General features: G+C 39.0%; 1 protein-coding gene across 3 annotated transcripts in view; it reads left to right on the forward strand.

Annotated features, from left to right (window-relative positions):
• Positions 1-4,900: 4,900 nt before the first annotated feature.
• Positions 4,901-21,481, forward strand: part of CUL5 (cullin 5) — an 88,565-nt gene continuing 71,984 nt past the window's right edge. The window contains exons 1-2 of one of the 3 annotated variants that reach the window (XM_081063543.1): positions 4,919-5,378; positions 5,959-6,065. Coding sequence is in view for 1 of the 3 variants with exons in the window: in XM_081063542.1 (XP_080919668.1) it covers positions 5,355-5,378 (24 nt within the window). In the remaining 2 variants the exon portion in view is untranslated. Of the gene's footprint in view, positions 5,379-5,958; positions 6,066-21,481 lie in introns of all 3 variants that reach the window. The other 2 variants (XM_081063542.1, XM_081063544.1) reach the window with 2 other exon arrangements.

Here is a 21,481-nt window from a genome sequence, read left to right on the forward strand (position 1 = left end):
ACAAATTGGTTAAAGTATCTATTTGTTCCAGAAATCATATACCTAATCACTGTTTTTTCAAGAATTGATGATTCTAGAGCCTCACAGTGTTGTTTTGCAATATTTTAAAATCTTTAGACACTTTTCCTATTTTTCAGGGGCGTATTTTGCATTATAGACTTACAGGTAATATAATAAGTCCCATATTTGTTAATCCATCCTTGTCTAGAAAACATAATTGAGGTGTAACCTTCAGGCATTGTTTAACAATTGGTAAGAATAATAGTGAATAAGTGAACAGGTGTCTATTAACCTGTTGTTTTTGACAAGACTAGTCCCAAACTAGTTATTAAACATCATTCCCCAGAATTCTCTGTGTTGCAGATAAGCCTATGTCTCTCCCTGGGTTTCCTGCCTCCTCCTATAAGGGTCAAGGGAATTCCCAAGAACTCTGTGCATTTGAAGGGGGTAGGAACGCCCCTCCCCAGCTTCTACACTTTCAACTGCAGCAGAGAAGAGGAAATCCTAGAGGTCTGTGAGTTTCTGGCAAGATCCCCACCCCTACCTAGTCATGACACACCCCCACTATCTACCCTTCCACCATTAAAACCAATATCATTATTCCTTTAGCTTTATGTCAGTCTCTGCAAGAAGCCCCTATACCTAGGTCACCCCTCATCTGGGTACACTTCATCACTTACCCCTTTCTGATTTCATTTCCCCTTGATCTCTGGACAAGCAGTGAAATCCTCCGTATCCTCAAACTCTTCTCTTAATGGTTCCTTTACTTCCTTATTCTAAGTGGAACTTGATTCTTTCCTGAAGTCACTGCTTTTCCTGCATCTCTCTCTTGAGATGGCTAATGTACCAGTGGGCCTGGAGGTCATGTGATGGTCTTCTTTGTTCCCCACTGCCACTTCTAAATCATCCTTCTCTCCTCTTCCCTAGAAGCACTCAGCTTGGAGTCTGGTGTCAATGGACCATACATCTATTAACTCTCCTTGCCATAATCATGTACTGACCCCCCCCCCCAGGTCATACTCCCTCATTCCTTAATTAATTTAGATACCGACTCACTATCATTCTCTCCAACATGACTCCTGTTATAATTCTTAGTGATTTCAATATTCACACAGAAGATTTTTAATACCCTGGTGTTTTAGTAAGGTTTCTCCTGAAAGTAGATCCTGAAACATGGACTTGGGTTACAAATGGTTTAGTTGGGAGATAACCCAGTAAGCAGGAACCAGGGAGCAAGAAGAATAAGATAAGGAAGGAGGAAAGTCCTCTGTAAAGGTGTGGCATTAAGGTCACTACCATGAACGAAAGAAACTTGAGCCCACTGAGACCTCTGTGAAGCATCCTGAGTGCCCCACAAAATTGTTTGCATGAGGCCCAGAGACTGAGGCACTTATTCACTGGCTTCTGACCTACTAGTTAAGCGTTGTTCTCAAGAGCTTTACCTTCCCCATACTTTGCTGTACTTTCCTGTGAACATAGCAGGCTGCTGGGCCTTCAGAGAAGACCTTGAGGTGAAAGAAGAAAGGAGAGGTGCCCTTTTCGGGTGGAAAGCTGTCAGGGGAGTCTGAAATGTCCATCACAGCTGCTACTGAAATCAGAAGTAGGCCAAGGGGATGTGACTAGGATACTATCTGGAATGCCTGGCGTCTCAGTTCCCTGGCCTTGTCTTTCCCTGTGATCCTGTTCTCCACCCTACCTCACTACTTAGCCCTTGTCATTACCAGTAATTGCAACCGATAATAGCCTAAGCTCAATGTCACCCTCCAGCCACCTGCTCCTATCTTCCCAACTTACTCCCTCTGGTATCTTCATTCCAATAGTCCTTCATCTCTCACCCATACAGTACTTTAATCCTACTATATTTTCAGTTTTTCACCCTCCAGATTCAATTTTAACTCCATAGTCAATCATCATACTCTTACATATCTGCTCAACTCACTGCAACATCCTCTGTCAACAAAACCCTAGCCTGAATTAGAGCCTAGTTTGTATCAATTCAGTGCCTGCACCTGAGTGTCTGAATGTGGCTTTAGAACGAAACAGGTCCTGCTACTCAAGAGCAGTGAGACCTGAGGCGTCTTACTTAACCCTGCTGTCTTAGTTTCCTTAGCTATGCCAAGTAGTCTCAACTAAAATTCAGGGCCACTACTCGCAATTGGGTCCTTGGGACTGCCGAGGAATCAGAATGCATTTCCTCTATCTCTTCACTCTCCCTTCTATATTCTTTACTCATTTCTTCTTAAACTTCAGAATATCTGTTGTTTAAGACATTTGTAAGAAAATGATTATGTATATAAATGATTATGTAATGACTCGTATGTATAAATTGGTCTGTGAGAGTTTCACTCTGGACGTGGTCCCATGGAAGTCTTAAGATGGTTCTGTTCAGTTTCATAGTTGCTAGTGGGGTTTTCACTTCCTTGTCCAGGGCCCCACTTTCTAGAAGGGAGAGTGGAGCATAGACGTGTTTTGGACCATGGAGGGGGGCGGTTATTCAAACAGTAGATTCATGGGCTGAGCGCAGACTTAAAGCACAGGTGACTGTCTTACAGGCAATATAGAGAAAGCTGCCTCCGAGATACACATCTCTCAAGAAAGACAACTAACACACCTCTCAGCTCAGGCAATGTGTGGCATTTCCTGGCACAGCAAAGAAGGATCTTCTGGTTTAGGAATAAGGATAGAAATTGACATAGGGATATGGTTAGATTCCGGTTAGGGTTAGGCTTAGGATTGGCTCCCATGGGTCTTCCTGGGTAGTCTTTTGAGACAGACTCTTTTTCTCCATGTGGTATACAGAGATCTGGGAGACCCCAACAATCATTCTCCTCCCTCTCTTGGGGCTGTTTCTGTCCTTCCTCTTCCACTCCAAAATCTTGTAAACCCTTGGTGCCCCATCTAGTTTTTCACCAGTTCTCTAATCAATATATAGTATATTGATTAAACTTTATATACTATCTTTACATGTAAAAAAGCTTTTTGTTTTTTTGCTTTGCTTTTTACAAATCAAAAGCTTTGTTTTATAGCTGTTGTATTTAAAATAGACTTCCAGAACCTATTGTGGAAGTAATAATCCCAAACATCCTGGACGCAAAGGATGCATTAGGGCCTGCTGGTAATTGTTTGCATTTCTACAAGAAAGTGTGAAAAAAATAAGCACAAACATACTTTTCAGTAATTTATATCATACAGCTGAGTGAAAATAAAGATGTGTGGGAGTCCTGCCTTCAATTTGTAAAAATGCAACAAGTGTGAAGTGGAATAAAGTGAAGAACAATGAAATTGAAGTATGCCTGTAGTGGGTACTCAAACAAGTATTAAATACTTAATTGGATTCTTTAAGTAGGGTCATTGATTAATTGATTTATTCAATTATTACATCATACTGTCATCGGACTTTTTTTAGAGTACATACAACTGATTATAATTTAATCAAGAGTCTTGCATTTTAAATTAAGCAGTAGAGTTGGACTACAGTTGAAGATAACCCAGTTTCACAGGAAAAGGGAACCATGATTATATAAAGTTTATTCTGGACTAGGCCTTTTTCTCTGACCCAGTTGCGTGACTTTGGCAGGATAACCTCTCTGAGCCTCACTTTCCTCATCTGTAGAACAAAGATGACCTCTATGGTAAGAGTCATCCCTGTGTTAACATTATGCATAGTGGCTCTGAATCCTTGTCCTACCATTTACTACCAATACGTATCCTACCAATACGTTTAATAGTGTATTGCTCTCTACTAAGTCATTTGTAAAATGGAGACACCCAGATGGCATGATTGTTATGTTGATTTCGTGAAGTATTACACAAGCTTTCCAAATTACCGTTCTGCTTCTATTCACTACACAGCAGTGAGAGTTAAAATGGGAGTTTGATCATGCCATTCCTGTGTTCAAAAGCCTGCAATGATTCCCTATCTCACTCAGGTAAAAGCCAGTCTTTATGGTGGTCTACAAGGCCCTATATAATCTTCTGATCTCCTTATTCTGTGTCCTGAACACGCCAACCTTCTCACTGTTTCTCAGACACTCTTGGCAACCTACTCTGTGTTCTTCCCCTGTCTGGGATACTCTTCTCCCACAAATGACCTGGCCTCTTCCTTACCTCTTTCAAGTCTTTGCTCAAATGCCATCTTCTCAGTGAGGACTACTTGAATCACTGTATTTAAAATTTCCAACTTCATTCCTCCCTTCCGTTTCATTTTGCTACATAGCTCTTATTTATTTCCAACATATTATGAACGCTAGTAAAAATGTATAATACAATACCAAGTGTATTGCAGGTTGCACATATCAATTATATTCTCTTCCTTTGGCCAGTCCCTTGTGATCTGAAGGGAGAATGCTTGGGGGCTTGTGGTTTAGGATCTTCTAGGACAACGTCTTCAGGAAATCCAAGGTTAATGTTCATTGCCCAAACAACGCCTTCAGGAAATCCAAGGTTAATGTTCATTGCCCAAACAATCTTTTATAGATTATTTTAGTGCGAGACACTCTTGAATAGAAATATTAATAGTTAAGGCCCTTTCTGCCATGTAAGATCTCTGCAACTTAAAAGAGGGCCGTCATCCAACCATGCTGGCATTCTGACCTCAGACTTCCAGCCCTCCATAACAGAGAAATCAGTTTCTGTTGTCCATTAAAAAAACAATTCATAGTTAACATTTCATTCATTCACGTATTCATTCAACACATATTTATGGGGCGGTTTCTATGGCCAGTTCTTATGGAAGACAGCTGTTTCCAGCATTTCATTCGGGGTAAGATACCTCCCGTAACACCCAAGGCGCGGGATTTGGGGCGGGGAATAAAGGGAGATGCCGGGTCTCGCCAGCAGAGGGCGGGATCCCACCCTCCGCGGCCTCGCGGCCCGCCGAGGCTTCCAGGCTCCCACGCTCGCTCCCGAGCGCGCCCCCGCCCGCCGCGTCACGTGACGCGGCTGGGGAACCTGAGCTGCCGGGCCTAAGCCGAGCTAAATTCGTTGCCGGTGGCCGCTGCGGGTGCAACCACAAAGGCTAATCCGAAGGAGTGGGGAGGGTCGTGGAGTCGATGCTTCCTCTTCCAATTCAGGTCGGCTCCCGTTACCTTCTCACCATTCACCGTCGCCGTCTCCCTGAGCGTTTGCATGAGCTCTTTCGTGCGGGGAAGCTCCGGTGACCATGTAGGGGGAGAGAGTGAGGAAGCCTGGGACGAAGTCCGCGCCGCCTGCACGCCGCCCGGCGCCCTCCACACCCCCGGTGCGGGCCGGTGGGCCCGTCGGCCCTGGGGGGACAACTCCGGCCTCCGGCGGTGGCCTGGCCCGGGGCGCCGCGAAATCTCGCTACGTCTCGCGAGAACCGAAGTTGAAGGAACATGGCGACGTCTCATCTGTTAAAGGTAAGACCCTCAGGCTAGCTTGGCTTTTACTTGGCGACCGCTGGCTTCAGCTCTTGGGGAAAGGCTCCGATCGGGTTTAGGGGCGAATTGTAGGAGTGTGCAGGGGTTGTCTGCAGGAAGGGAGGCCGGGGGAGCTGCCGCCCGGGCCCGGAACGCGGGTCCCTGGCCTGGGGGTCGAGAGGCTCTGCGTGTCCCTCGGGCCGGCTGACCGGCGTGCGGAAGGCCCCGCCGGGGGCTGGCGGGTAGCGATGCTTCCGGTGGACCCGCTCTGGCCTCGGACGGGAGGTGAACGGTGGTGCTCTGCCGTGACCGGTCGGGCGGTTAGTACGCTTCGCGTCTCGGTTTGTGCCGAAGCGAGAGTCTAAGACGTCTAAAAGGAAAAGCCGAGAAAACGCTGCCCGACGTCGGCGTCAGTGACTGCCCCACCGCCTTCGTTTCTGCTCTGATTCTCTGTGCACGGAATTCTAAGTCCGACCGCACGCCCTGCCGCCCCCTCCGCCGCCCGCCTCCCGTCCTGCACGCGGTGCTTTCCCTCCTGCCCTCCCGTTCCGGAGTTCATGTTTTACCCTTTTCTCCTTAGGAAACCGCTCCTCAGCCCCACCACAGCACACAGCCAGATGACTACGGTACTGAGGAAGTGCTGCCATCGCTTTAGGGCTTAGGACAGTTACCTTGTCAAAGAAAACGGTCAGTTAGTTTTATATCTTTGGGATAGCAAGGGAGCTCGAGAGTCCGAGGAGCAGATTCTCTGCTGTCAATTGAGACGTTTGGAGGAAAATGAGGAAAGGCACTCATCTGTTTATTCTGTGCTCGTGTGTCGAGCAGGAACGTTTTGCCTTAAAAGTATTTACTGAGTTGCTCTGATGGGCTCAGGGAGCATAAATACAAAGGATGAAGTTACCCCCCTGGAACCGCACATCCAGGCGGTGAGGATGGATAGTGGAAAATAATTGCATAGAAAGTATGTTAAAATATACCGGAACCTCACTCATGCCTTTTTTTTAGACTACTGATGTTAGCTGCCTGATAGATGGGACTGCCCTATAAAATGTAGAACTATTTTAACTCACTTAGGAGGCAATCATAGATCTTCGTGTAATTGGGGGAGGGGCCCAGAACTAGGCTGAATTCCGGCCACTCAGAAGCTGTGTGACTTCCGGCGAGTTTCTTAGTCGCTGCCGAGGTTTCCTCATCAATGAAATGGAACTATTAATAGAACCTGTTTCCTAGGAGCGTTTTGAAGATTTGAGTTACTGCATATAAAATGCTTACAACCGTGACTGGGACTTAATTAGTACACAATACACCTAAATTACTAGAATCACTACTCTCGTTTCTCTAAGAAAACTAAATGGTGGGAATTGAGTAACGCCTCCTACTCGACTCTTCTTTTGTAACATTATTGCAAATTTTAATATATTAGTTCAGAAAGAAAACTTGTTTAATTTCTGAAGACTCCTATTAATGTGTCTGCATGATTACATAAGCAATAGCGTATGCTATTCATTGAAATCATGTAAAAAATAATTGGGTTCCTGATTCTTTGAATTTTTGACTTGATTACGTGCATATATAGCAGTCTTTCCGCACTCCCCCCCCCCCCATTATCTCAGAAAAGAGCCTTTTCATTCTACCCCATACAAAGCTTTGCAAAGGATTGTTTGGAGGAGATACAAGTCTGAAGTTATATCAGTCAACTCTACTAAATGGTTACTTAGTAGAGATTATGAATCTATATCTACAGCACACATCTATAGAATAAAAAAGCTGCCTGAATATATAGAAAATGGACACTTAGTGTTTAGGTTAAAAGGATAACAAGAATTCAGAAGTTCTGTAATTCAAACAACTTTCATAAATAAAAGGAAGGTGGCAGTGCTTTGAAAAAACTGATAAATTAGTCATTCTAGTGAACATGAAAACAGATGCCAAAGATGCACTGGGAAAATTTCAATAAAATTGTTTTATGAAATGTTGAACGGGGGAAAAAGAATTTTAAAATATTATTTTATATCAATTTTAAATATGTACAACTAAGGGAATATAATGGACAATATAAATACACGTTTAATTCTTTTATCTATATCACCAAAAGTTTACATATTTAAATTGGCCAGGAATCTTTTCTTCTCTCCTTATTGGGGGGAAAGGGGACTGCCCTAAATTCTTATATCTAGAATTAACTAATTAAAAACTGGGAAGTTTGTCTTGGGGAAATGTAATGTGACCTTGCCAGGGTAGAGCCATAACATAAGTCATAGGGTCATTTATATTCAAGGCTAGTGCTACGTTGAACAGAGACAGGGCTGGCTAGGAAGTGGCCAGGTTAGCCTCATTTCCTTTCTTGACAGAATTCATAGACTGGTTCCTTAGAAAAATGCCTGAGATATTGTGTAATTAGATTTCACCACAGCATGTTTGACAGAATTATCATGTCCTATGGCCAAAATGGAGATATGTGGGCGAGGTGAGAATACAATTAGAATTTGATTCATTATCAGTTAAACAACTGTACCTGAAGGGAGGTCTTTACTGTCCTGCTGAAAGAAAATGTCCTCTACCTGTTTAGCAGTAACTTGGATTAGGTTAAGTTCCTTGAATTTGTGGATGACAGAGTTCAGAGGAATGTGTCATGAAAGATAACAAGAAGCTAATATGAAAGCCAGTATGTTATGAAAGATAACAAGATTCAAAACTTTGATGTGGAACTTATAAGTCAGAACCCAATGTAATAAAAACCACCTACTTTTTTATTTTGGAATTTGTAATAATTGTATTCTCCATTTAAAGCAAGTGGACTATTGCTGGATTTTGGGAATCTTTTGGATATACAAAGATTAGTGTTGTACATTTTGACAAATACAATTATCAGTTGCTTGGGGGATTTAGATCTCCAAAAACTGTTTAGTAGTACTACTTTAACTTTTTGTTTTAACATATAGTTCCACTTGTTTCTTTACTTTTGCAGTTATCATCTAAGCCCTCAGTGCTCATTTTCTTTATTTCCAACTGAATATTCTTTTCCAAATAACAATTGTTTAAATTTTATTTTTCTGAGCATTACCCCCGTTTAATTCTTAGCACATTATTTTTTCCAGCTGTTTGGAGTGTCCTTAACTTCCTGGGTCAATACCACAAATTTTTCTAGTTTCCCCTATGTTCTCCTCTTTTCCAAGGCACCTGTTTTATTGCCCCTTTCCACTTGTTCTGCCTTCATTCACCACCAGGTCTTGGCAGCATGCCTCCTGTTATTTTTATTTCAGTCTCCTTTATGCTCACTTCGGTGGGGATAAACGTTCATGTAACTCCTCATATAAACTTGTGCTCTGCTTTGGCCTCAAACTTTTGCCCTTTTCTCTCTTTCCATTCATAATCACAGTTCTTAGAAAAGCAGTACCCACTTGTTGCCTTTATAATTCTTTACCTTTTTTAACTTACTGTGACTTTGTTCTCCCCCCACACACAGTATTGAAGCTGTTAGTCTTAAGAGCTCTGGCAATTTCCTGATTGCCAAATGAGATTATTCTCTGATACACTTATCCTCCCTTCTGATATTGTTGATTACTACCTCTACTTCCCTTTTGGTTTATGACATTCTCTCCTTGGTCTCATATCTCACAAATCACCTGTATATTTCATTGACCTCCCTTCTCTCCTTCCCAGTATAATTATTTCTCAGGATTTAATTTTCAGCCCTTTTCTTTGTACTTTTTTTTTTCTGGGACAGTCGTGATTCCCATGATTTCACTATTTTTATCTCTTAACTGTGATCTGAGCTCTAGACCAAAACAGTGCTAACCATATCACTTTCTTGCTGAGATACCTTTGATGGTTCAAATTCTTTGAGATCCTTCCAAGCTGGGTCTTCTCCCTAATAACACATTTATATTCATATTCCCTCCCACCCCGGACCTCTCTCTACCTGGCTGGTTATTTGTTGGTTCACTAGCATACCAGAGTCTTCAAGACTCTTTATATGTTTGCTATTTCTTCTGTCAGGAACGCCCCCTCCCCTGTTAAAATCTTATGTATTCTCCTTTCTTCTGAGTGCTCTTATTTGGAATTAATTGTTGCGTACTCTGCACGCACAACCGTAGCATTGCATCAGTCTCTTCTAGCACTTTCCTGTTGCCTTGTGTGTTAGTTACAGTATCTGTCTACATAGTTAACTCCTTTTCTGGATTGTAAGCCCCATTAGTGCTGGGATTTCATTAATCTCTTGATGCCTTAACTCTCTAGTGTGGTGATCACTCATGGTACGTGCTCCGGAAATGAGTGATGATTAGTTGGAAAGAGAAGTATGGTGCAGTACCTGTGTACTGGAGATGCTCAGTAAGTGAGTTTTGATTGGTTAAAAGAAGGACTTTCTGGTTTTATTTATTAATTTTTAATTATAGGTGTAGAGAGAGGGAGCAAGAAGGGGGTAGAGGTATAAAACCAATCCAGAAGAAAATCCACACTTTAAACTGAAATATGAAGAAGCTCACTGCTTTCTTTGGTGAAAACATTTCTATTCCTTGAGTGGAAAGAAAATAGAAATACAAAGGAGTGATTTAGAGTGTGTGTAGAATTTATTCGTTATTAAAATAGTTGTATTGGGCACAGGTGCAAGATATCGTGAAGAATACCAAACTGTGAAAAACAATGTCCAGCCTGTTTAGGAATTTACCGTAGACTGAAGGAGATTAAAAAGTACTGATGATTTGCTCTACGGCAAGAACTTCAGGAGTGTTACCACATCCTGTGTGGTCCCTCACAGACGAGGAGATCAGGGAAAGTTTAATGGAGAAGGCATTGGAGCTGGATTTTGAAGAATGGGAAGACTTTTTGCAGGTGGAGATTAGCAGAAAATTTGTGAGGAATGGAGACTAGATGAGTATGGCTGAAGTGTGAGGACTGCATGCTTTGTTGCCTTGTGTATGAATGGTGCTCCTTGGCATGTGCACCATAGGAGCCCAGAATATGGGCAACAGTAGGAGACAGCACTACAAAGGAAAGTCAGGGTCAGATTGTAAAAGGTCTTCAGTGCTGAACAAAGAAGTTTGAAATAAAGTTCCATAGATGATGAATATTTGAAAAATATGCGAGCAGATATATTGTTAAGCCTTCAGTGTTTTCTTGGCTCACACATAAAACCTGTTATCATTACCACACATCTGTTTTGTGTGTATTCAAACTGATTTGTGGGGTGGCCACGAATGAGGGGCTTTTGTGTAATGTAACTGTGTTCATTGAAACCGTAACAGGGGTCACCAAGTCTGGAAAGTAAATTCATTCAACAAGTATTTAGCATTCTCTAATTCCAACTAGATAATGGTGATCTAGGCAAATTTCTGCCCTTAATGTAACTTACATTTTTGTGGGGGAGAGAAGCAATGAACGTATATGTAAATACCGCATTTCGCGAAAAATAAGATCTAGCCAAACCATCAGCTCTAATGCATCTTTTGGAGCAAAAATTAATATAAGACCTTGTATTATAGTACCCGGTCTTACATTAAAGTAATACTGGGTCTTATAGTGATTTTTGTTCCCAAAGATGCATCAGAACTGATGATCTGGCTAGGTCTTATTCTTGGGAAAACATGGTAAAGATGTACTATAAGGTCAGTTTGTGATAAATGTTATGAAGAAAAATAATCAGGGCTAAAGATAGTGAGTGATAGGTGTTATTTTTGATAGGATGATCAGGGAAGGCCTCTAAGGAGATGACATTTGAGGCGAGACCTGAATGAAGCAAGGAAAAAAGCCATGTGCCTAGTTAGGAGAAGCGTTTCAGGTGGAGGGAACAGAACAGCCAGTGCAAAGGCATAGAGTCAGGAACATGCTTGGCACGGAATATGGATGTGATACCAAGATTTGAATGTTGCCAATGTAGTTAAGACACACAATTGGATAATTCTTTCTAATGTTTATTTAAACATAAATGAGAGACTCATTTATTTAGAACCTTACTTGCCAATTTTCACTGGGTGGAAGGAACTTGCCCTTTTGACTGGGCATCTAAAAGGGCTGTGATACTTAGGGCTGCCTTCCCTCACTCCCTGTCCTGTCCTAGAGACATAGCTACATTTGACACTCACAATCTAGGGAGAAAACAAATTCAGGGGTATGTACGTTGACCGTGGGTAGGGGTGAGAGTGGGAATAATGGATTAAATCACTTCCTATAAAACTGTGATAAATATAAATGTGAGAATTTTTCATGGTCTGTGAAAATATATGAGTGAATAGTTACCATAATCTGGAGGTGATGTATGTTAATTAAAGCTACTAACAGGAAGTGACAGTTAAAGATAAACGTAGAAGAGGAGAATTTTAGACTGCAGGAGGGTATCAAAAGGACACTAGGCATCTATCTGGTGGACAAAGAAAGGTGGAGCAGAGGTAGATAAAGACAGGCGTTTCTTATTAGATATTTTGCTAGGGTCCTGGTGAACCCAGCGTGTCACAGAAAGTCATCTGTCTCTTTCCTCCGTGTAGTAGGTAGACTAAATTGGTGCTTGATAGGCTCTGTAACAAGTAAACAAGTTACAGCTCAAGTTAAAACATCGGTCATAATACATGGAGCACATACAGGTAATACCAGGATATTTGAGCTGTATAACTGGGGTTTGTTCATTCCACAAATATGTGAACATCTGCTCTGTGCTGGGTACTATTCTAAGTGTCAGTGGTACAGTAGTGAGTATGACAGACAAGGTCCCTCGTCTTTGGAGCTTATATTCTAATGTATAAATACTGATACCAAAGAAATAAGTAACAACACATTGGGTCGTTTTTGTAATAATGAGGGCTATGATGAAAACAGTGTCATCAAGAGTATTCAGAAGATGGGGCACTATTTTACTTACTTACAATGGAAAATTATTTTTAAATAATTGCTTTCAACTATGTTTTTGGTTTTGGTTTTTTTATTTCATAGAAAGTATTTATCATCAGAACAGTATGGTTTCCTATGTTTAAGATCTATTTAAACAACTATGTTTTGTTGAATTTTCCTTCCCTGGCACTTAATGACATTTCAGCCAGATCCCCAAACTTTCTGGTCTTCTTAAAAAGTACTGTTTAGTCTGAATTAAAATTTCAGTCTCATAGCAAATCAAAGCAACTCTTCCACCAGCTCAAGACTTTGGCTCTGGATATGCAGAGAAGAAAGGGCGAAGAGCATTTTTCTTAGATTGGTTTGGGAAGGCCTCTCCGAGGTGACACTGATGCTGAGACCTGAGTGAGCTGCATTTTAAGCAAAGGTCTTGAGGTGCAGTGGTGAGCCTGGCATATGAGAGAAACAGCCTTTAAAATGGTGGTGTGGCTGGAACATAGTGAGAGTTGCCAGTATTTAAATATATACTGTAGTTTGTGGTTCTTTTGGTTAATGGCGATTGCAAGTGTGGTTTTAAAATCACATAACTGGGAGCACTGGTGGTTCATAGACAATATGGGAACCCACACATTCAAATAGCTAACCTCATAATTTATATGAGAGACCTAAAATATACAAATTGGACTCTTTCGGTAAATCATTCAGATGCCATCAGTGGATGTAATCCATAATCAATAGATCAGGAACTTCAAAGAGGGAACAAATACCAATCTTAAAACAACTAAAATCTTTGTGTTGTTGTCATGTTATGGGCATAAAAGCATACAAGTGATAAAGAATAATTGTCATCAGTTGTATGGATGTTATTATTTCTTGTCCTGCCTTTAACTTGGCCTTTTACCTTAACTCTTCTTACACTGTTGTCATCGTGAAGAAGATATAGCAAGATGTACTGCAATAATAACTACATCCTTTATTTTCTCTTAAATGCAACATTTGACATCATTGTAAAAGTAATGCTACTCCTACTATTTGATGGGTTGTGTTTTGTCCCATATGTTATATAGGGATTTCTGGAGATTTTCAGGTGAACCAATAAGTCAGTATTTGTATTCTTGCTGCAAAGTAAGTGAGTCATTTTAAAATGATTCTGTTACTTTTAAAAGATTTCGCAAGCCAGTTGACTTTTCTTTTTTTGTTTACTTTTATGTGTTTATTTAAATATTCTTATTTTTTAACGTGATACCGAATTTTATATTTGCACAAAAGCAATTATCTGTCTACTCTTTTTCTTGGGATTAATACGGAATTATTGTAGATGAACTCATTGCTTGAACAAACACTCATGAATTTCTTTTTTTTTTAATGTATTGGGGTGAAAATGGTTAGTAAAATTACATATGTTTCAAGTGTGCATTTCTTTAATACATCATCTATATATCACATTGTGTGTTCACCACCCAGAGTCAGTTCTTCTTCTATCACCATATATTTGACCCTGTTTTACCATCCCTCCTCCCCTTGTCCTCTAGTAACCACTAACCTATTGTCTATGTCTATGGGTTTTTGTTTTTTTGTCTTGTTCCTTTGTTGCTTTCAGTTTCACATCCCACGTAGGAGTGAAGTCATATGGTTCTCAACTTTTTCTGCCTTATTTCGTTTAGCATAACAATCTCAAAATCCATTCATGTTGTCGCAATGGCTGTATTTTATCTTTTCTTACCGCCAAATAGTATTCCATTGTGTATATGTACCACAACTTCTTTATCCATTCATCAATCGCAGGACATTTTGGTTGTTTCCATGTCTTGGCCAACATAAATAATGCTGAATATTGGAGTACATATATCTTACATATCTCTTTATGGATAAACGTTTTCAGATTTTGGGGTACATATCCAAGAGAGGGATTGCTAGGTCATATGGTAATTCTATTCTGCATTTTTTGAGGAATCTCCATATTGTTTTCCATAGCGGTTATACCAATGTACATTCCCTGCAACAGTGTATGAGGGTTCCTTTTCTTTCCATAGCCTCTCCAATATTTGTTATTATTTGTCCTGTTGATGATAGACACTCTGTCCTGTTTCCCCCAAAATAAGACCTAGCCGGACCATCAGCTCTAATGCATCTTTTGGAACAAAAATTAATATAAGACCCGGTCTTATTTTACTATAAGACCGAGTCTTTAATATAACATAATATAATATAGTATAGTATAATATAATATAATATAATATAATATAATATAATATAATAATATACTACTGGATCTTATATTAATTTTTGCTCCAAAAGACGCATTAGATCTGATGGTCCATCTAGGTCTTGTTTTGGGGGAACCACGGTAACAGGTGTGAGGTGATACTGCATTGTGGTTTTGATTTGCATTTCCCTAATAGCTAGTGAAGTTGAGCATTTTTTCATATATCTGTTGGCCATTTGTATGTCTTGGGAGAAATGTCTGTTCATGTCCTTCGCCCATTTTTTTTTTTTTAATTTTTTTTTTTTCATAAATTTATTTATTTATTAGTTTCAGGTGTACAAAACAAGGTAATACTTAGACGTTCATCATCCATATCCCTCACACTGTGAACCCCCCCCCCCGCCCATTTTTTAAGTGGATTATTTAAAACACTCTTGAATTTCAGTGAGAATTGTGCAGATTTTTTTAAGTGATAATATATTCTAGAAAGATCTATAGCATCTTACAATACTGGCCTGTAACACCTCTCCCCACTCCAAACACATTACAAAAAGTTAAACTTTTTCTGTAATTTACTTTCTTCCTTATGTGTGTTTGTTTTTCTTTGAAATAACCACCATGGCTGTAGATAAGACACTGTGAGACTTTACTGTCAATCTGTTTTAGAACTGATTCTTCCTTTAGGGAATACTTTTCCCAAAAAGCCGAATGTATTTTATTTGGGCCTGGGCAACTGACATGTTATATTAATTAATATGAGATCTGATGTTTTTAATACTAATTAGAGCAGGAAAAGGGAGCTGAAACTTTGTTCACCAGTGTCTCTGTCATCTTTTGTTTTCTATCTCTATCTCTATCTCTGTTTTAATTCTATCTCTAATTGTTTTGAGAAACTTGACACTGATTTTTCCCTCCTCAGTTCTGTGGGGGAGACATTAAGTAGAAAGCAATTTAGTAGTAAATAAACTTTTATTTTATTTAAAATACAGAAAGAAAGAAAGGACACAGGGAAAAAGAAATGAAGGCCAAGAGTTATAACTTCAACATTTGCTTTTATCCGACAATACGTCCAAAATTGCTCATATCCTCTCCTACACCATCCAACTCGAATGCATTCCTCCACATGCATTTATTCTATGGTCAGTGATTCCACCAGCCATTCTCAAGTCAGAAATCTGAGAGCCATGTTGTATTACCAAATAAGCAGAACAAGCACATGTTTAGTATACCCTATCCCCCACAGAAAAACACGGAAAAAAATGTGTGTGGGGGTTATTTTTGATTTTTTTTTAAGAAAATTTTTGGACATTTAATATATATTTTAGAATTTAGTATCCTTTCTATTTTGAATTATACTGGGGAGGTTTGGGCATGGGAGGGACTATATACTTAGTCATTTGAAGAGCTTAGGGCCTTAATCCTGCTTCAGTTGAGTCATTTTCAATAGTCTTTCTCTCATTTCCACATCTAATTATCACCAAATCCTGTTATTGTAGGAGAAGTAGAAGCAGTAGTAGTTTTAATATTGTGATAATGATAGCGAGCATCTATATAATGTCTACTTATGTCAACCACTTTTCTGAACATTGTACATATATATCTTTATATCAGCCCTTTCAAATAACTTATTAAATCCATTTTACATAGATGAAACTGGAGCAAAAAGAGTGTAAATAACTTAAGGTCACATATTTGGTAAGTGGCTAAGTCATAATTTTAATTTTATAAAGTCAGCTTCATGAACATCTTACCGTTAGCACCTTTCTGTTTCATTGCCTCAGTTTAGGGTTTAATCATTTATTGCTCATACGAACTATTGCAGTAGCTTCCTGTCAGATTCCCTTTCAATGAATGTTTCTTCAATGAATTTACAGATGATCTTTCCAGAAATTAAATATTATCATGTCAGTGTCCAATGGCTACCACTCTCTCCTCCATCTAAAGAATTATTTAATGTGTTATAATCTGTTACTATCATTTATTTTGCTTAGATTGACTACTTTCTGGCACAAAAATGTATTCCAGGATCATCCCTGCCCCAACCTTAAGATTAGCATTTTTTTCTAAGGATCCTTTTTGTGGTATTGAGGCTTTTTGTTGCATGTGGTATTGAGAAATCAAGATCTGGATGCTAGGTATGCTAATTGTTACTGGGGTGTCACTCCTTTCAGGCCCTCTCTGTGGACTGAACTAAAACACGCGCGCGCACACACACACACACAAACACACACCTGTACTATACGAGGTCTGACAATCAAGTTTGCGAACTCATCCTAGAAAAAGGGCTACATACCTAATTGCTGAATATCACAACGGTCACCTTCAAAGTACTCCCCTATGCACCAACTATGCACCAACACCTGTGCCTAGTCCACCCTTCAAATCGATTTTGGAACTCTTTCTGGAATGGCCATCAGAACTGTCATTGTATTACCCTTGATGTCCTAAATGTCACCAAAATGTCTTCCTTTAAATATTTCCTTTATTTTTGGGTAAAGAAAGAAGTCATTGGGGGCCAGATCAGGTGAGTAGGGAGGGTGTTCCAATACAGTTATTTGTTTACTGGCTAAAAACTCCCTCACAGACAGTGCCCTGTGAGCTGGTGCATTGTCGTGATGCAAGAGCCATGGATTGTTGGGGAAAAGTTCAGGTTGTCGAACTTTTCACGCAGCCTTTTCAGCACTTCCAAATCGTAAACTTGGTTAACTGTTTGTCCAGTTGGTACAAATTCATAATGAATAATCCCTCTGATATCAAGAAAAGGTTAGCAACATCGTGGCAACAAGTTTTCAAACTTAATTGTCAGACCTCGTACTTATTTCTATATCTATATTATCAAAATTCATGAGTTCACCCCAGTCCCTCCAATTCCAATAAATTCAATTTAATCCTTTTCCCTTTACGTGGATGTAACTTCCTTCTCTGACAGTGAGAAATCTGGCTTTTGAACTGAATTATTTGGGGAGGGAAGAAGGATGCTATTATAACATCGTTAATATGTATGGATGTAAAACTAGCTATAAATTTCTTAAGTTTAGAATTCTTTAGCAATTAAAAACAACAGATTTACCAATTATAATAAACACAACACTAAAAACTCAAGATTTAAATGAATAACACTAGCATGACAATTTTTAAAGTAAACTATTGAGTTATGATCTATGTACAGAAATGCATATAAATCATTAGTGTACAACTGGATGCAGTTTTCATAAAGTAAACATACCCGTATAATCAGCACCCAGATCTCGAATAGTAACAGTACCCCTGAAAGCCCCTCTCTTGCCCTGTCCTAGTCTCTAACTTTCAGTCCCCTCCCCAAGGTAATCACTGTTCTGACTTCTTATAATTGTAGATGTGTTTTGCCTGTTCATAAACACAGTATGTACTCTTGTGTCTGACTTCATTGCTCAACATTATGAGGATCATTTCTGTTGTTGCATGTTAAATTTTTGTTGCTGTATTATATTTCGTTGTTATGACTGTTCCACAATTTACCCATCCTATTGTTGATGGACATTGGAGTGTTTCCAGTTTTTCATTGAGAATAAAGATGCTGTATACTTTCTTTTACAATTCTTTTTGTAGACATATGTATGCAGCTCTATTGGAAGTACACCTAGGAGTGAAGTTGCTGGGTTATATAGTACACATATGTTTGTCGTTCATAGATACTGCTTCCGTATTTACCGAAAAATGAGACAAGCCGGACTAGCAGCTCTGATGTGTCTTTTGGAGCAAAAATTACTATAAGACCCGGTATTATTACATTATGTTATGTTACGTTACGTTACGTTACGTTACGTTACGTTACGTTATTATAGACCCTGTCTTATAGTAAAATAAGACTGGTCTTATATTAATTTTTGCTCCAAAAGACACATTAGAGCTGATGGTCCGGCTAGGTCTTATTTTCGGGGAAACACGGTAAATAGTTTTCTGAAATCATTGTACCATTTTACAGTCTCATCAGCATGATGAGAGTCCGGGTTTCTCTAAAGTCTCTTCAACACTTGATATTGTCATTCTTTTCTATTTTAGCCTTTTTGGTGGTGTGTAGTGATATTTCATTGTGGTTTTAATATGTATTTCCCTAACAATTAATGATAGGTACCTTTTCAAAAGGTTTTTGGCTGTTTAGATGTCTTTATGAAGGGTTTATTCAAATGGCTTGACAGTTTTTAAATTAGATTATCTTTCTTAATGATTGTTAGGAATCTTTACATATTCTGGATAAGAGCCTCTAATATGTCTTTTAGAAATATCTTCTTCCACGTGTGATTTGCTTTTTTTCACTCCTTTAATTGTTTTTTTTTAAGAAACTAAAGTTCTTAATTTTAACATAGTACAATTTGTCTTGTTTTCCTTTATGGTTAGTGCTTGGTTATACATAAGGTCATACAAATAGTCCAGACTCTACTTGTATTGATATCTTATTTAATTTTATAAAACAAAAACAAAATTGAACATTTATTTTTTATAGTTTTGAACCTCAAGAATACATCCTGGGACTCTTTAGGAGTCTATGAACCACAATTTATGAAACACTATACTAGAATGAATTCCTTGAAGATCTTTCATTTATGTGTCCAACAACTGGCATAATTCTTCTTGAACTGTAGGCACTTACATATTTGTTGAATGAATAACTGTAACAAGTGAATGAAGAAGCACCCTAAAATAAACTCTTAGCAGTACTGTTATTTTTGCTTCTTTTTTTTCTTAAAATCAGTTTGTGTGTCTAAAATGCAAGCATTTTCAGAATTTCTTTAGTGTTTTTTTTTTCCTTTATAAAAGGGAAATGTATTCTGATATTTTTTATTTCAGTGAAAAAAAGTATTTAACTTTTGGGAAAATAGTGTCCTCACCCTCCCCCAGCATGTTTAAAGAGACATATGTCTTTCATGTAGTGATGCTTCTACCTTATGGCTTCTAGATAATTGCCACGAATTTTTTATAATAATAGATTTTTGCAATTTACAGACCTGATGAAATTAAGCCAAAGCCTGGATCTGGCCCATAGGTTAAAAGTTCCTTAATTTCTCATCCAGGAAAAATCCAGGGAGTAGTTAAGAATGTATCTCCAACAGAACTGAATTGTTTGGATTTGAATCCCTGCACTGCTACTTATTGCCTGTAACGTTAGGGAAATAACCTAACCTAATCTCAGGTTACAGTGTATAGTTTTTTCTCTATAAAATGATAATAACCACCTAACACATAGGAATTATAAAGATTAAATAAATTAATGCACTTGTACCTGATAGATAGTCAGCAATTAGATAATATAAAGTAAAAGGATCAATGTGATGGCGTTATCTGTACTGAAGATTATACTGAAGTTAAATAATAAAGGGTATAAATAACTGAACTCAATTTTATTTACAGATATCAGATATTTGAACTATGCATGGAAATGTAAAGAAAACTATTTGAAGATAAACAAAAGGAAATGCTCTTTTCTACCACAGACACCACATGTACAAAATTGATTGGACTCTATAACCCAAAATTAGCCAAATGCTATATATTTACAGTGAAAGAAATAGAAAATCTTGCAATAAATAAACAGTAAAAATACAATGAGAAATTATTTAAAATTCCTCCCTTCCACAACTTCAATTTCAAGCATCCTACTCTGATTATCCTGTCCTGTCTTTCTAACTCACTCTAGTGCTCTCACTCCAATAATCTAACTCTGCTATGGCCTGCAGCTCATTGATTCTACCACTGTGTTATTTAATGTCTTAGATCTGTGAGTTTTTACTTTTCATCAAATTAGGAAACATTAGCTTTGTATTTCTTCAAATATTTCCCCCACCCCAAGACTCAAGTTATGTGTAGGTAGGGTCGATTGATGTTGTCCCACAGCTCACTGATACTTCTTAAAAACGTCTTTTGTTTCTGTGATGTTCATGCTTTCCTCTGTATTCTTCGTTGTGGGGGGGATATTTACAATAACTGGTTTAACATCTTTGTCTACTAAAACTGGCTGTCATTTCTGGGTCAGTTTCTATTGATGGGTTTTTTTCTTGATGGGTTATATTTTTCTGCTTCTTTGCCGGCTTGGTAATTTTTTTTTGATTGGATGCCAGACATGGTAAGTTTTATATTTTGGGGACTGGAATTTTCAAATTTTCTTTAAATAATTTTGGGTTTGGCTGTGACACTTAAGTTGCTTGGAATTCATGTGATCTTTTTGAAGCTTGCTTTTAAGTTCCATTAAAGTGGGACTGGAGCAACATTCAGGGTAGGGCTACTTTGATAGGGTAGTGATACTTTGTATCACTATAGATACAGTACCTTTCTGAGGACTCAGCCTACGCCTGGCACATTAAGGAACATTTCCACTCTGGCTGATGGGAATACAAACTATTGCTAGCCCTGTATGGACTCTGGTGATTGTTCTGTCTACTCTTTTCTAATGGTTCTTTCCCGTCTCTGACAGTTTTCTCACACACTTGTCTAGGTCAATATGCAGTCAAAGGCTCGAGGGGACCCCTCTCCATATCTCCAGAGCTCCCTCTCTGTGCAGCTCACTTTTTTCTGATATTCTTATGCCACAAATTTTCATTGCTTTGGCCTCCCCAACCTCCGAAATCTTTCTTCTAAACTTAGTGAAAGCACCAGCCTATTTCAGTTTCCCCTGCTTGTGCTGAGGCCTGGAAACTCTCTAGGCAGTATGCTTGGACATATGTAGGGCTCACCTCATTTGTTTTCCTTTTCTCAGGAAGCACTGCCCTGTACTGTCCTTTGGCTTTCTAATTATTTAGGCAGTTGGGGAAGTCTGGCCCCTGTTATTCCATCATGGTTGGAAGAAGGAGTCTCTGTCTCTCATCATCCTGATGTCCTTTCTCTCTTCCTTACCCAGCATAATTCTCTGTTCAATCATTATAATTACTCTCTTGAATACACTGTGACTTCCTCGCTCCTTTTTTGTTTCACTAAGGAAAACCACAGCCCTGGTTAAATCTATCTCTTCACCTTTCAGTGCCAACACCTGTATAGTGGAATGTTGCGGAAGAAGATGGTACACTTACGCTATTTTTGCTTTAAATTTATGACCACAAACTAT

The sequence above is a fragment of the Rhinolophus hipposideros genome (assembly GCF_964194185.1).
Source record: "Rhinolophus hipposideros genome assembly, chromosome: 10".
Classification (NCBI taxonomy): domain Eukaryota; kingdom Metazoa; phylum Chordata; class Mammalia; order Chiroptera; family Rhinolophidae; genus Rhinolophus; species Rhinolophus hipposideros.